Source organism: Manis pentadactyla, chromosome 9, assembly GCF_030020395.1.
Source record: "Manis pentadactyla isolate mManPen7 chromosome 9, mManPen7.hap1, whole genome shotgun sequence".
Classification (NCBI taxonomy): Eukaryota; Metazoa; Chordata; class Mammalia; order Pholidota; family Manidae; genus Manis; species Manis pentadactyla.
Window position 1 is genome coordinate 8,235,426 of NC_080027.1, and position 16,499 is coordinate 8,251,924.

Sequence of the window (16,499 nt, forward strand, 5' to 3'; positions counted from 1 at the left end):
ACAGTGTGCTAATTTCCACTCATGTTTCCTTCCTGGGGCTCAAAACACCATTCGTCTCATCTCAAAACCTCCAGCCAAAGCAGGGACCAGCCCAGAGGCCCTGGTGGGCGAGCCTTTATTTCTCTATACTGCTTTGAGTGTCACTAAATAAATTTCCATTAGAACAGGTACCAGACAGTCAGGTGCAATCATAGAGGCTGCTCTGTTTTAACTGGCAGGTCATTCCACTGGGATTTAATTCTCTTTGGTGCATCCCTCAATCTGGAAGGGCTGTTTCCTCCACTCAGGCCCCTGCACGCAGCCCAGCAGCGCCTGAGAACCATGCGGTGCAGGGACACGGTCAGGTCTGAGCATCGTGTTTCCTGCACTCGGAAGCCGGCTGCTTTCAACTCTCCGCATGGCAGGTAAAGGCATCTGCTTTTCAGTCAAATCCTGCTCCATGAGGGGTGGCTTTGAAGAAGTCACCAAACTTGGTGTGGAGCCACTAAAACACACGAAAAGGTCCTACACTATCAGAGCCATTGAGGATGACAGCACAGCAAGGTGGAATAAAAGGGGACGTGAGCCCCAGTCCCACCTGGACCACCTGGTGCTGCAGCCGAGAGCCCATCCCAGGATCAGGAGCTACACCTGCTCAGTGGCCACAGGCCCTCTAGTCCTGGACTCTGCCCAAGCCAGTGCCCGCCCAGATGGGCATGCGCAGAGAGAGCCCACCCACAGCCCCAACTCCTGTCCACCTGGGTGGGTGGGGGGAGCACGGACCCTGGGGTCCAGGAGCCAGCCAGCCCGCAGGCCCTGCCTCCTGCCTCGCCGGTGCCCTGGCGACCGCCCTCCGCTCTCAGGGCCACCGGCTCCTCCACGGACGCCCGCCCCACAAAGGGGGCTGCTTCGTGGAATGCGTGAGGACTGAGAGGCCGGAGGCTCCTCACGCCCTTGACACGTCGCCGGGCCCCAGCAGGCCTCATGTAACTGCAGCTATAATTACCCAGTGCCCTGGTCACTTCTAGGCTGACGGACCATGCCAGCTCACCTGAGACCAGGGGCTTTCTGGACGTGGGACTTCCGGTGCGACAATCAGGCTCTCCTGGGGAATCAGGACGAGTCAGTCTGCTGCCTGCTGCCTGGAGGCGGTGTCCCAGAGCCCGGCCCATTTGCCCTCTGGGCCCAATACAAGGGGAGGAACACCTCTTGTGCCCCTGTGGTGCCAGATGGCATAACTTTCCAGAGGCCCTACCATGGATGGCACTCCACACCTGAAACCCGCCATACACGCTGCCCCTCTGGCACTCCGACGCTCCCTCTCGGGAGGTACTGTCATCCGGCCGAGGAGATGAAGAAACGGGTTCAGCGGGGTTCATTCAACCACGCTTCGCACAGGTAGCCTCGGACACGTGGGGTGAAATGTGGTCTCCCCAGGGTCCCCGAGGCCAGCTCCCAGGGCTGCAACTCGGCAGGGCTCACCTCTCAGGGTCACCATCCCACATGGACTGTGGTTTCATATGTGTTGCCAGGGGCTCAGCGTGCTTGTCTGAGGCGGGAGTGTGATGCGGCCCCCGACACACTACCTTGGACACAGGCGGGTGCAGACGGGTGCCATCCTCAGGACGGCGCCTGCGCGGGCCTCTCGCAGAGCCTGTGCCGATGCAGTTTTCTCCCTCACACTCACTCTGCACCCAGCCGCTGTCCGGGAATCACCCACAGCTGGCTGGTGGGCAGAACCTCCGCCCCCTGTGGGCTTCCTCCTTTCACGCATCGCCCTCGGTCCCCGCACTCCCAGCCCCCATCAGCGCGGCTTCTTCTCTCCCAGTCTGCGGACTTGAGTGAAAATTCCCAAGCCGGGAGCTGGGATGAGCGAGCGTGAGACCGTGTGGCTGGCAGCAGACCTGGGGCTGCACTGGCCTCTGGTCAGACCTGTCTGGACGCGTCCCTTCTCTTCTGTCCTGCTGTCAACATTCTAGTTTTGCCTTAAAAGAGAAAAAAAAAAACCCACCATGTTTGATCACTTAGTCCATGCCTGGATGTTTACAGCAGATTTATCCGTAACAGCCCAAACCTGGAAGCAACCAAGGTGTCCTTCACAGGTGACGGACGGACTGTGGGCCAGTCCCACAATGGGTGTCATTCGGCACTAAGGAGAAACGTGCCATCGGGCCAAGAGATACGGAGGGACCATTGGTCACAGGACAAAGTGGATGGAGCCAGACTGGAAGGGCCACACACTGTGTGATCCCAACCCCAGGACATTCTGGAAAAGGCAAAGCTGTGGAGACAGTGATGGATCGTGGTGGCCAGGGGCTGGGGGAGGGGACGGACAGCGGCGCACGGAGGGTTTGTAGGGCAGTGACAAGACTACATGGGGAGCACAGGACATGATGCATCTGTCCAGACCCACAGAGTGACACCACCCAGAGTGAGCCTGGGGGAGCTGTGGACTCCAGTTAGGAATACTTGGCTCAAGAATTCCTTTTAAGGAGGAAACTGGTAGCAGGGTGGGGGGAGGTTTGTGAGCTTCCTGTTCTTCTGCTTAATTTTCTGTAAACCTGAAACTGCTCTAACTAAAAGAGTTTACCAATTCCAAAAACTGGGGGGTGGGGGGGGTGCCATAAAGGGAAAGCTCTGCCTTATAGAGGAACATAAACTGTGAGGAGAAGCAATGTGATGTAGAAAACTGCCATTTGGCAACCACCATGGGAACTGTTCAATAATTGTTTTAAACGTTCAAATTGAAAATAAATAATTTCTAATTCACCTGTCCAGGCCAAAAACCCCAAAAAGCCCCAACTAAAGCACAATGCAGTGACGTGGACAAAGCCCCGCAGAGCCCCCATGCCCGGGTGGCAGGTGCCCTCTCTCCCGGGCCCGCTGGTCTCAGCCTTCCCTGTAGCGCTGGGCCACCTGCCCCACACTGGACTCTTTGTCAGAGCTGCTTTGTGTGGATCCGAGGGGCCACCGGGGTTCTGATTCTTCTCTGTTTGTCTGATGATGTTTAACTCCAGGCACGGCCAAGAGAAATGGCCGTGGACCTCCATTCTGAAATATTCGGGGTCTATGCTAGGTATTTAGAAGAAAAGTTAGGGTTTTGCCCTAGAATAACAGGCATTTCAAACCCATAGAATCCAGAAGACACCGGCTCTGGGGAGGAAGTGGCAGAGGCACTGGCCCGGGGAGGGAAGGAACCGACTAGAACAAGAAGCGCAGCCCGCAGTGAACACGCCAACCTCCTCCTACAGCCGGCCTGGGCAGGCGAGACAGGTGGGCCTGGGCCCCGGGAACCATCCAGAAACAGCCACGGAGTGGGCCAGGCCCAGGGCCGAAGGAGAGAATCCAGGTCAGGGACCCATAACACCCAGGCCTGGCTGAGGGCTCAAGGACGTGCCTGGGAGTCCACTGGTCCATTCACAGGTAGAGCTTAAGTACTGGGAGCTATGTCACAGGACGGGCAGAGGGGACCCAGCCCTCGTGGGCAGGGAGCCAGTCTGGGTGACAAGACAGAAGAAGAGCAGCTCAGCGTGGCGCCAGAGGCACAGCCATGCAGGCTCACTGCCTGCCCACCCCACCCCCAGCACCCGAACCTTTTGCTCCCCGTCAGCTCAGCTGAACATCCTCCACCCGCTGCTTTCATCTGCCCCACCTACCCCACATCTGTCCCACCTGCTTCCAGAAGAGCACCCCTGCAGCTGTCCGCTCTGCCCTGACACGCAGCAGAGCCCATCACCACCCACCACTCCCTGACCTTGCAATGTCAGGGCCCCTGCAGGCACCACGCTGCTCCTCCCCTGCTAGATGTCCCCACCGGCAGGGGACCCCCGGGCCTCTGTGCCACACCACCCGACTGGGACTGCCCGGGCCTGTGGCGAGGCATTCTGCACACAGACCCCACTCCCCTAACTCACAGAGCCCCCACCTGGGCTGGCTCCCCACTCATGTTCAGCCAGGCCTCCAGCACATTCCCCGACGTGCGCTCAGCCTCCTGCCTAGTGCACAGAAATGGGGTGGTAGTTGCCAGAGGCAGGGGAGGGGGCACAGGGGCCAAAAGGTATACATTTCTGGTTACTGTAAGATAAATGAGTCCTAGGGAAGTCATGCACAGCATGCCGACTATAGTTAACAACACTGTGGTGCAAATTTGAAAGCCACTAAAAACCATAGATCATGAAAGTTCTCATTACAAGAAAATAAGGTTTGCAACTAAGCGTGGTGGTGGGTGGTACCTACGCTTACTGTGATGATCATTTACAAAAAGATACTGTATCAAGTCAATTCGTGAAACTGAAACTAATGCAATGTCATCCGTCATATCTCAATAAAACTGAGGGAAAAAGGCAAAAGATAAGATTAAATAGAAGTTAATGCTTGTGCAGAATCGTGGAGTTAAAAAAAAGAAATGTCCAGCCCCAAATGTCAGAAGTGCTGAGACAGAACCGTGTCATTTTGTCCCACGAACGACCAGAGGCCCACACGCAGGCGGAAGTCAGCTTCCAGCAGAGGGCGCAAGAACACAGCGCGTCTGCGTGTCTCCCGAGGCGGGCACAGAGCCCCGCGCGCGGCCGTCCCTTCCTTCATCCCGGTCATTGTTCATTTATTTACTTGGCACACGCTGGCCGTGAGGGGCACCGCGGGGGCGCACGGGCTCCACCCTTTTTCATTCAGAGCTCCCAGGGGAGCGAGAAAGTGCTTCTAAAGACCAGGTAAGGCTTCAGTGCTGCATATGCGCATGCGCGTGACGTGAGTAACAGAACCGCACTTTCTCCAACTAACCCGCACTTGCGCAGCGTGCCCTCTGCCCGGCCCCTACCTCCCGTCTCCAGGTCGTGGAAGTTCGGGTCCAAGCCTCGCTCCAGCATCTTCACGATCTTCTCCACTGAGCAGCGCTGTATGTGATCCATGCATTTCTTCAGATTGGTCTGCAAAAAAATGATGAAACAGAAATGTCTTCACGAGAAACGTCTGGCAGCCGCAAGAAGGGGCCTCACAGAGCGCAGACCGGCCTCCTCCACCGAGAGGGAGCTGAGCCTCCACGGGGCCTCTGTCCACCCCACGGCGCACCAAGCACCTGGAGGCCCAGGGCCGAGCAGAGTCCGCACGCAGTGGGCGCAGTCATCCTGTCCTGGGTGGATCTCAGAAACCGCTCACTGCCCACCGTCCTTGCTGAAGGCCATGGACATCCCTGTTTTGAAGGAGGCCACATGGAACTGCGCTGAAAAACCAGTTTCCAGAATCCACCCCCGACAGTCTGGCCAGTGATGTCCAAGGACTGGTACTGATGTTTTCTAATCTCTAGGGGGCAGCAGCGGTGGAGGTCAAACAGGGCAGCCGCTCACTCAGGTTAATCCACTCTTTGGTTAACCCCACGCCCACGTGGGCAGGAACGGGGCGCCCGGCCACCAGGTGACTCCAGCTGAAGGGAGACATGTGCTCCCATGAGACGAAAAGGATCAGAGAGTCGACCTCGGTGCGGGGACACTTCCCCAGCTCTGCCCAGGTTCATCTGTAAGAAGATGTATGACTTCCTGTCCATCAAGCGGACAGCCTGGGCTCTCTGATCACTGTCCCGGGATCCGACGCCTTCACCTGATGAATCTAACCGGCCACTCCCTCACTCTCCATCCCTACTCCACACCTCTCCCCAAACACACAGGACAGGGAGCAACGGCGGCTTCCAGACTGAAGCCTTCAGCCCTCTGGAGGGCAGATCTCCATCCAAATGCCTTCCAGACATTCTGGGGCTAAAAATTAGCAAATGCACAGATACAAGATACACTTAGTTCCACTTAACACTTTCATTTCTATTTAGTAATTGACATTTTTTTTAAATTCACACACACATTTTTAACTACACAACAGAGGTAATAAAAAAAAACCAGAAGTGCCCAGATCGTGGGGTCTGAACACCTCCATCCAGGCAGATTCGAGGGCTGGACAGGGACGGTGCAGGAGGGGCCCCAGCGTCTTGTGTCAGAACCTCGTCAGCACTCAAAGGGCAGTGGGACACGCCGGAGAGCCGAGCCCAGCAAAGGGCAGCCACCAGCTGCACCCAGACACTCTGAGCACAAAAATGAGTAACAATAAATGCAAAAAAATGTGCATCCCGGGAGCACAACAGAAATCCAGGCATCTATCCTGATACAAACAGGGGACAAAGCAAAATCAAAGGGTCCCTGCTGGCCAAGAATGCCCTCTGTGAGCTCAGAGCTCGGAGAGCTGCCCTGGGCAGCATTGGGCTAAGGGAAGGCATCCAGGCAGCGTCCCAACCCTGGCTTCAGCTGTGCTCTCAGGATGGCTGGGGAGAGCGTCCCTCTGGCATTAAGTGAGGTCCCCACCACACACTTGGGCCCCAGCTCCCCCTGGACACCCACAGTATGCTGAGAAAGAGCAGGTGCACCCACGGCATACTGGCCTGGCTGCACAGACACCAGACACCCTGGGCAGGAGTGCCTGCTGTGTGTGCAGCCAGGGGCTGAGCGCTCTGTGGAACATAGCCCAGGGCACTCTGCCCTACCAGGCTCACGGCCCGGCTGCCCGCCTGCGTGTCTTCCCTCTGTGCGGTTTATGTACACAGCTCTTAATCGGCTCTGTACTTGAGGGACGGCAGAGGAAAACCACCCCCACGCTGTCTTGTATTTCAGCAGTGACAACTCAAAGTCAAGAGTTACCCCCCCTCCCAGGAACACCAGGAAGAGGAGAGCATACAGCAGGTTCCACACGGATAGTTTTTCATTTACAAGTTGTCGTCTAATGTGTTTTCATTACCCAGGATGAGGTGATGGTGGTAACAGGAGGGCCCTGTCTTTGAGGAGCTCTTCTGGACCACCCAGTGGGGTCTGCTCCCCAGCCTGAAGCCTCCTCCCCTGGGGTTCACGGAGCAACCCCACCACCCCCTGGGCAGCCCAGCAAACCCAGGCCACCTGCACATCCTGCCCTGCCTCTCGTGACAGGTATGCAGCAGGTGCCTCAGCACCAACTCACAGGAGAAGGAGCCCTCTGCCGAAAGAGCTCCCGATCCCCAAAGATAACGCAAAATAAAAGAGCGTGAGTGACAGCCGAGCCCACTTACCTTTGTGTGCAGCTTGGCCAACTGTTTCTCGTCCAGACTGGATTGTTTATACACCCGCTTCTTGTATCGAAACTGGCACAGATGCAGAAACAGGAAAAAGAAGGGTTAATATAGCACATAGCTGTTCAAGGGGAAAACCAACCTTGGCTTTGACTATCTCACCACAGGTAGGGCTCCAGAGCAAACCCTCCGGGTGTTAAATAAACTACTGGCATTTGAGCCGTGGAGCCCACGACATGGAAGAGGAATTCTGCAGCGATCTAGTTCAAAAGCCCTGACAAGAGCAACTCAAAGGGACGGAAGGGTCAAGGTCCTGGGGTAGAGGAGCAGCCGTCTGCAGTGCCCACCTGTCCTCCGCGTTATTAGTGACCACTGTCTGACCACCATTAGTGCGGCACTGCCAATACACCAGGGCACGGCTTCAAGCGGCGGGACTCTGTGACCTAGTCCATGTGTACAAGCCCCGGCCCCGGGAAGCCGCCTCCTCTTACACCTGCAGCCTCTGCCTGGGGCTTCGGAGCTGCAATTCCTTCCCCCAGACGGCAGTGCCTCCTTTGAGCTGAAGAACACAGTAGGAACCGAGTGCGTCCTGTCCCCATGCAGCAGCTGTGCCCGAGAATGCCCCGGTTTGTCTGCTGCACCATCCCGGCACCCTTCTCTGGTGCCTCCCCCAGGGCCCGGACCCCTTTGCAGCAAACTGTGCTGCAGACACTACACCAGGCTTGGGAGGGATGCCGACAGTCACGAGGATCCTGAGCTGAGGTTTCCGTGCTCGCCGTTTTCCCCATCTCAGACCCTGTCTCCTTATCTGCGGCGGGGAGATAACAGCACAGAACTCCCAGGGTGGCCCAGGGACTGGATGCAAGCTCCCTGGCACAGTGCCGGGGCTGGACGAGTGCTGCTTCACCCCTCCTCCCCCCTCACCTGACTGCGTTGTACCCCAAGGAATTTAAACAAGCCCACGAGTGAAAACACCCTTTGTGAAACGGAGGTGCAGGGCAGTGGGAGAGCTAATCCCGAAACCGAGCGTCTAATCCCATATAAAGTTCCCAAAGCCACAGCCTTATCCTCCTTCCCCGTTGCTGCAAAGAGAGCTGCAAACCGGCCAGATTGCTTTGTCACACAGACCAAAAGGTGATTTTTTTTTTTTTAAGTGCCAAAATAAACTCGTTGTGAAATCAGAGTTCTACTCCTGGCTCCAGCTGTGCACAGTTTCTGGCTGACGTGTGCTGATCTCAAACTGCAGGTCCGCCTTCCCGAACTGAACCGGCAGGCGGAGATCCAGGCCTGCTCCAGGGCCTCCGCCCCGACCCCAGAGCCCACCAGGGCAGTTCGTTCCGCATGCCCCACACCCCAGGACCAGGATGAAACTCTCCTGGCCTCACCACACCTCTGTGACTTCAGAAGCCAGAGGGGGACAGCAGGGGCGTAACAGACGGTGTGACTTGTCACTAACTTGACAAGTTTGCAGGAATTCAGGTCAGTGGGCACTTTTACTGGTCATAAAAAAAGTACCCCAGGACTGAGGACATGTCCAGGCAGGAGGGACGTACTGAGGAGCAGACTCTCCAGAGCCATACACATTCACCGCCCCTGCTCCAGAGGAATGTGGCTCAGAACCACAAACTCCTTTCCTGCTAGTTTGTCAGTGTTTCCTAAGAAGTCAACAATATTTTACTCAAATTATCCAAGGCAAGGAGCTCAGATCCTTGCCTTCCCCTAAGGTGTCCCCCTCCAGGCCCTTCCCGCACGGTGGGTCGCCTGGCAGGACGGTGGCCCAAGGGGATGAATGTAAATACAAACAGCTCTCTCTTGCCAAAGAGAGCAGATGACAGCACCAACTCGGGGTGCTTGCCAACCCCCAGGCCTTACACTGAGAGTCCTGTTCTGTGAAATATCTCGTTTGAGCCTCACAGCCACCCAAGAAGGTGGTACTAATGTTTGCCCAATTTCCAAGCTGGCCATTTGGGCCCAGAGAGGCTGGGTGGTGCACTCAAGGTCACATAGCTACCAAGAATGAGACCAAGGGTGTCTGACACCGCAGCCCACATGTCCACAAGGGGCGATGGGCACAGGGACATAGGACGGGAAACCTCTCCCCTCAGCTCCTGTGAGTCCTTGGAAAGGCACAGGGAGGAGGACACGCCCACCCACTGCTCTAAATGCCACAGCACAGCCCTGTCCTTTCCCATGTCTGCCCTTGTTCGGTTCTCAGGGGTAAGGGATGGGCTGTTCTCAGGACTTCTGGTCTCCTGCCCCATTTCACTGTTACTATAGAAATTACCAGTCCCTGAAATGAACTGGTTATTTACTGTCCCACTGGAGTGTAAGCGCTGTTAGACAGAACTTTGACTCATGCATGTGAGACATGCCTAGAAAGGGACTGGTACTTAGGCTCCCAGCAAGAGATTTTTCAATGGATACCCATTTTACAGATGAGCCAACTGAGGCCGGACCAGTGAACCACACAGCTGCCACGTGGCTCCCATGTTCCCCTGGCCGGACACGTTCCACCTAAATGGGGACCTATAACCACAGCCTCCGAGTCGCTACCGGACCTAGATATGGGCAGACGAGGTTTGTCCATGCCACCTGGCTTCAGAGTGCCCTCCAGCTGCTGAGAATATTGCGGAACCCACGCCAGTGGCTCCAACGCCAGTACAATTCCACACTCAGCCTCCTGCCACGAGACCTCGCTGGAATGAATACGATCAGGTAGCAACACATCGCCGTGTTGTACAAGGTAGAAATGACATTTCCAGCTACTTGTGTGCCTGTCCTGACACTTCATGTGGAACTGTGGTACACACACTCAGGAGCAGCCTGCCGGGCGTCAGAGAGGCAGGACCGGGCTCACTTCCTGTGGGAATGTGCTAGGCTGCCTGACGTGCATGCGCATCAACCCGTGCACAAGGCAGGCCCGACAGCAGGTTGGCTATAGCAGCTCAAAGCTTAGTCACTCCCGGGGTCATTCCTGCAAGAAGCAGAGGGGAAGCTGATTGCAGCCAGATGGCGCCCGGCCCACCGTATGCCCAGCGGCAGGAAGGCTGACTCAGAGAGGCACCCGACTGTAGGTCTGCACCCCACGACTCACAGGACCTGCTCCTGAGCCTGACAGAGAGCCGTGGTTCCCTCATATCAAGATTCTGCCCTAACACACTCATCCACTCTGCCGTCAGAAACAAATGGATTAAAATCGCACAACCATCTGTAATTCACAAAATTAGGTGCACCCTCAAGACCCCAAACTGACTCTTAAATCTGGGGCTCACCCCCCCAGTTCAACCTAATCTGGAGTTTGGAGAAGGTGCCGCTCCACCGCGGGTGCAGTGCGTACCTCCAGGGAGGGCACGCCCTTGCCCACAGGCTGCGGGTACTCCCGCAGCAGCCGCTCCTCGTCCAGGAACTTGCCGTCGCGCCCGCCGCTGGCCGGCTGGAACAGCCCGTAGTTCAGGGCGTCCCGCAGGCTCTGGTTCAGCGAGCACAGAATCCGCTGCTTCGCAATCCACACAGTGGCTTCTGGGTTAAACCGAATGCATTTCTGTGGGGAAGGAAAGCCGTCTGATTAGGTGCGGAAGGCCGGGGGGTGTGGGGGGCAGCACGGGGCAGAGGCCACGCTGTCGCCCCTGCATCCTAACAGTGTCTGAGCTGCAGGCCCCTGGCTCTTCCGCGTGAAACGTTAAGACCTGAGTCACTGGGAGGGAGACACTGTGAATGCAAAAGGTGAGAAGCTACGGTTGAGCGGCCGGTCTGTGGCCTGGACGCACTAACTAGTGACCCAACTCTCCCCTGGCCGTGGCGTGCATTTCCCGTAATCGATACCGCCTATTGCCGTGGAGGTTCCCTCATGTGTATGGAGCTTCTCCACCTTCAGTACTCCCTAAAACCTGGCCCCCTCCTCCGCCAACAGGTTCAGGCCCCAGAACCTGCATTTCTCACAAGTTTCCAGGTGACGCTGTTCCACTTGGTCAGGGGAACACACTTTGAGGACCATGGCTTGAGCAAACCATAGCATGACTTAAATCTGACATCCACTGCTCTTTCGCGTCCCAGACACAGCGGGCATCTCTGCCCCCAACCTCCCCATTGGGAAAGCCCATGGCCCGGCGCCTATGTGCCGCCCACTCTGGCTCCGAACCCAACAGCGAAGCACAGACACCACCCTCCCGGACCACAAAGGCAGGCACTGATGAAAAGTGCTTTGATTTAGAAATCGTATCAGAAGCCATGAGAGCTCATTTTTTAAAAGCTGCACGGTGTAGACAGTGCCTGCAAAGCAATCAAGAACACTGTTCTGAAACAGAACGGCGCCTCCAAGAATCAAATGGCGCAGCTTGGCCGCACTCCCAGTGCCCTTCTCGGAGACTCACTGACAAGCCGGGACAAACAAGGGCCAGGCCAACTCCCCTTCTAACTGTGACATCTCATTTTTATTGAATTAAAATTCAATACTGCCATCAGCATTCCATATAGCCACCAGCAGGGGCTCAGGAATTTGCCGTATCACTGTAAAAGCATTCAGAAAGAACGAGGTCTGACTGAAGATGAGGCTGGACCCAGCTCTCTGCACGGGGTTCCGAGCACCCAAGGATTAGAGGCCCCCTGAGCCACGGGTCTCGGGTAGGCTCCTCCTCACCCAGTAGTGCTGACAATGAGGCCGTTTCAGCAGGCAGCCCAGAATCCCACCGCCCAGGACACCCGACCCGGGGTCATGAGCACTCTGTCCGTCCCTCTCCAATGTCAAAGGCCGAACTCGAGGTAACGCTCAGAGCTCCGCAAGGGGCTACGAGGCTGGGCGGGGCTGGCTATTCACCTCAGCGACACGCCAGTGACTTCAGCCGCACCCCTGGCACCCCTGGCCCATCCTCGGCTGAATTAGAAGGTGGAAACTGGAAATATGGACAAGCTCTATCACGTGACCCCATGGGGCTGCAGATGACTCGGCGATTCCTGTTTGGGGGATTGTTGTAGGCCCCCTAGTTCCAAAACAGAGACTCCAGTTCCCTTAGACATCCACACCCGCGGCAGGCCGGAGCTCCCACACTGGATCCGGCAGGTGAGACCCGCCAGCAGGTGCATGCTGGGTGGGCCAAGGCTGGGAATCACTGCCCAGGGGACCCGGGCGGCACTGCAGGTGACCACAGAGATGTGTCTGCTGCCACTCCACGGTGGGCCAGGGAGGCCGCCTTTGTCATGCGCACCCAGCCCTGCAAAATGAATAAATGTCCTGCCCCAGAGGCTCCCCGAGAGACCTCAAGGAGCGGCAGCTCAGGTCAGAAAGCCTCGGGTCTGCAGCCCGGCTGCCTACGCTGACCTTACGGTCCCAGGCTGAGCTGCCAACCCCGTGGCCTTGTCTCTGTGATGGAGTCAGGGGGCTGCAGAGCTGGCAGGGCTGCCACAAGGATCAGAAGGACAGGGCGCCACTACGGGCTGAGTGTGTCCCCCAAAGATGCTGAAGTCCTTCCCCTTCCCTGGGAATGTGGCTGGTCTGGAAACTGTGTGTGGGCAGGTGTGATCAGGCTAAGATGAGGTCGCAGTGGAGCAGGGTGGCCCCCAGCTCAAGAGGACTATGTCATTACAGAAAAGGGAAATCTGGCCCCCAGCTCACACACAGGAAGGCCGTGTGAAGGCGGAGGCAGAGATCGGGGTGATGTTTCCACAAGCCAAGGGGCCCCACAGATGGCCAGCAAAGCCCCAGAAGCCAGGGAGAGGCCTGGACCAGTTTCGCCCTTGGCTCACCCTGCCGACACCTTGATCTTGAACTCGCAGCCTCCAGACTGGGAGGCAGTAAGTTTATTCAATTTATTAATTTACTAAGCCACCCAGACTGTGGGCCTGGTTACAGCGGCCCCAGTAACTAACACCTGTGCAAAGCACCCACCGCTCTCGTCCCCAGACAATAGCTCAGGGCGCAGAGCACCACACCCCATGCTGTCTTTTCCTTTCACACCTGATGGGTGCTGCCTACGTGTTCACACCAGCTCAAGGCAGGCCCTGGTGCAACCCGTTCAGAAGACACTGGGCAGATTTGGCTACACCCACCCCTCACTGACCCCCCACTGAAGTGCGCCCTTGCTCACCAAGCACCCCTTCCAGCCACCCCGGCTGCAAGGACAGTCCTCACCCGGCACAGGTGACCACCCTTGCTGGACGAATGAGTGAGTTACGGCCGGTGCACGAGATCCGTGACAAGGCAGCCACAGGCCCTGTGGCTCGTGGCGACAGACTCAGCTTCGATCGCTATGGAAAAGGCAAAGATAAACGCTCGAATAGCCCTGTGGGAAGCCACACACACCATGGGCAGAGCCCAGGAATGGAAAGGAGCGTGAGTGTTTCGGGTAGGATTTCAGGGAGAGGGCTGAGCACAGGAAACGGCAGGGGCATCTGGGGGCGGGGGAAGGGGGCCATGGAGCCCTGGACAGCGGCTGTGTAAGGGCCGCCCCGTCCCAGTGCTCCTGGTGTGCAGCCTGACGCCGTGAGGCCCGCCTGGGGAATCCTGGGCAGTTCCCGCGGCCGCCCTGCGGCCTACCTGTCCCTGGTGCCCTCCGGGGCTGAGGAGGCTCTCAAGCACGGGGAGGGGTGCAGACAGGCCGCCGGGAATCCCAGGGCCCGGCCCTCCCACCTAGGGCTGCCTGAGGAGACGCTGCCCGTCTGCCTGCTGTCCACCTTCAGCAGGAAGGTCCTGACCTTCGCTGCGTCACCACAGGGCCCAGAAGGGCGGGGACACGACCGAGACAGGGATCTCGCCCCCTAAGGATCTCAGGGCCCAGCGAGAGATGGCGGTGGTGGTGATGGTGGCGTGTTTGTGGTTAACATTTAGAATCCTAACATGCCAGAGACTGAGCTAATGGTGTTTACCTTCACCACAACCATGAGTGGACATTTGTAGTAGTAGTATTATATTACTATGATATACTCATGATAAAATAATTATAAATCATCATCATTATTATTGCCATATGCAGATGAATAAACAGCCTCAGAGACTCAAGTAAGTTCCCCAAGACCACGCGTCTAGAAGAGGTGGAGGTTCCGTCTGAGCCCAGGTGGGCCCGGCTCCCAGGTCCCTGCTGTGTCACTGACACACCACTTCCTCTCTGCACACATGGCCGCCTGCAGTGCAGGAAGTTATAAAACATTTGACACTGGCTGACAAAACAGAAGACACATTTGTGTTCAGTTCCACCGTCAGGGAGATACAGCCTTTGTTGAGATGTTCCGATTATTTGTCAGTTTATCCCAGTGTTGTCGTTGCTAATTACAAGGGAGAAACTGTTTTATCTCCAATATGGGATAGTCTCAATAACTTTTTATGAAGAGGTAAAGGTGTAGCCTCTGGGGTGCCCGCGGGGCGGAGGCTGGCCACGGCTGCGTCTGAGGCATGAGCTTGGATCCTTCGGCCTAAGGGCTGGGCTTGTGGGGAGGGGGAGAGATGCAAAGAAGAAAACCTTTGGAGGAACAGCAGGGCACTGCAAACAAAGACTTTCCCCTTTGAATTCACGAGAATAAATAAACACAAACTTGGGACCAGGTCCTCAGCCTGACACTCTTGTGGTTGTTCAATAGAGGGAACGTGCTGCCCTTGAACCTGTGAAAACTGGTTAAGGGGAACCTCACGGGGGTCGGGAGGCCTGCAGGAGCAGCTCTCGTGCCCACCACTCCTTGCAAACCTCAGACGCCGCCAGACAGGACGGACACCACGGGGATCTGACGTCTCACCACCCAGCAGGAGGCCCAGCCAATGAGAAGCCACGACGCGTGGGACCCCCAGTTTCCTCCAGCAGACTTTTTGCTGGGAAACAGCCCCTCCCACCTCAGCCCCTTCCTCTGCAGAAGGGCGCCCCTCTCCTTGGTTCTCCAGACTTGCCCACGGCTCTCCTGTAGCTCACGTGTCCCAGATTGCAATTCTCTGCTGTTTCCGAATAAACCTGTTTTTGCTGGTAAAATAACTTTTAATTTTAAGGTTAACAAGCTTGAGTACACAGAGCAGGTAAACACACAGGGAACTGAACTAAGGAGTCGCTCGGGGTGGCCTGCTTGCCGCTGACACCCCATCTAACAACTCAGCCCCTCCCAGCCCGACCCCCACCCGTCCACCTCTGCCTGCTTCCCTCGGGGCCCCCCTTCCAATCTCAGTGGCAGCACCGCCTCCCATTCCAGGATCCAGATGCCCTTGACTCCTCCTGGTCCTGCACCTTCTAGCTCAGTCTAGAATAATCTATAGCTGGAGTCCTCATGTGTCCCAACCCACTGCCTGAGGGCCCCCATCCCTCCCCACCAGGGTTACTCCAGCAGCCCCGCATGGAGCTCACGTGCCTCTCAGACCCACATGGCTTCACTCCAGGCCGGGCTCTTGGGTCCCTGCTCCGTATGACAACTCCGGTGCCGGGGGCTCAGGGCCGGCGCCCTGCTGCAGGGGACACAGGGAAGGGCTGAGCGTGGTCTGGCCCTGCCTCCTTCTCAGGACAAGTCCTGCCTGTCAGTACCTCCCCTCGACCCCTTGCCGTAGCCCCATACACACACACACACACTCCAGCAATGCCAAGCCAGTCCCTGGCAACTCTCTGGAATTCTCTGAAATGCCAAGCTGCGTGTACCCTGTGCACTTGTGCCTCCAGCCCACCATCCCCTCTGCCTCGTTTGCCACTGAAATCGCACTCACACTTCCCAAAAGGGCCCAGGACTCGCTCCCTCGGCCCCCTCCACAGGCTGGGCCCAGGGAGCTGGTCTGACTGCCCACGGAGCACAGTCCAAGCCCATCAGGCTGCCCTAGCCCCTGCTGGCCGGACTGCAGGCCCGGCTTCTCCCTCTGCACTCCTTGCTGGGGGAGGATGGGCCCAGTGTGTTTTCTGCCTTAGGACATTTCTCGTCATCTCCCTAAGGGGCAGGTAGGACAGGTTAGAGCCTGTGACTGTGGCTCATTGACCTCCTGGTGCTACACCCCAAATGCCGAACCTCCAGACCCATCTGGGAGGCTGAAGACACAGAAACCTTGTGAGTGGATGTAACGGTACCTCCAAGACCCAAATCACAGCGGCCTCTCCCACGTCTCCTGACAAGCAGCACAGCATCCTGGCATCCGGTTGCTTCAGGGACAGGATGGGGCACTGACATGGCAGAGCGCTGCAGACTCTAACAGTGAGAGGAGGGCTGGTGGCCACCCTCAGCCTTGATTCAGTGCTGTGCACAGCAGGCCGACGTGGGGGAGCTGGCTGGACCCCTGCAGGCCAGCGTCAGCCTCCTGGAGCTCCCTCAGCACCTGGCAGCCCTGCTCCACCATGGGGGGTGGGGGGCACCTTCATGCCCAGGTGAGCCATCTGCGCGACCTTCCAGACGCATCCCCCAATGCCCCCAGCCACCCCTGGCACCCCTCCGGCACTCAGCTGATCAGAGCCCCTATCTTCTCCTGGTATGAGCTGCTTGCGGGGACCAGGCTTTACACCTT

At 57.3% G+C, this 16,499-nt stretch overlaps 1 protein-coding gene across 5 annotated transcripts in view; it reads right to left on the reverse strand.

The window, feature by feature from the left end:
- Positions 1-16,499, reverse strand: part of SHANK2 (SH3 and multiple ankyrin repeat domains 2) — a 471,724-nt gene that overhangs the window by 370,385 nt on the left and 84,840 nt on the right. For all 5 annotated transcript variants that reach the window (XM_057506712.1, XM_057506710.1, XM_036875766.2 and 2 more), the window contains 3 exons: positions 10,392-10,595; positions 7,055-7,126; positions 4,796-4,904 (listed from right to left, as the gene is read on the reverse strand). In XM_057506712.1, coding sequence (XP_057362695.1) covers positions 4,796-4,904; positions 7,055-7,126; positions 10,392-10,595 — 385 coding nt within the window. The remainder of the gene's footprint in view (positions 1-4,795; positions 4,905-7,054; positions 7,127-10,391; positions 10,596-16,499) is intronic.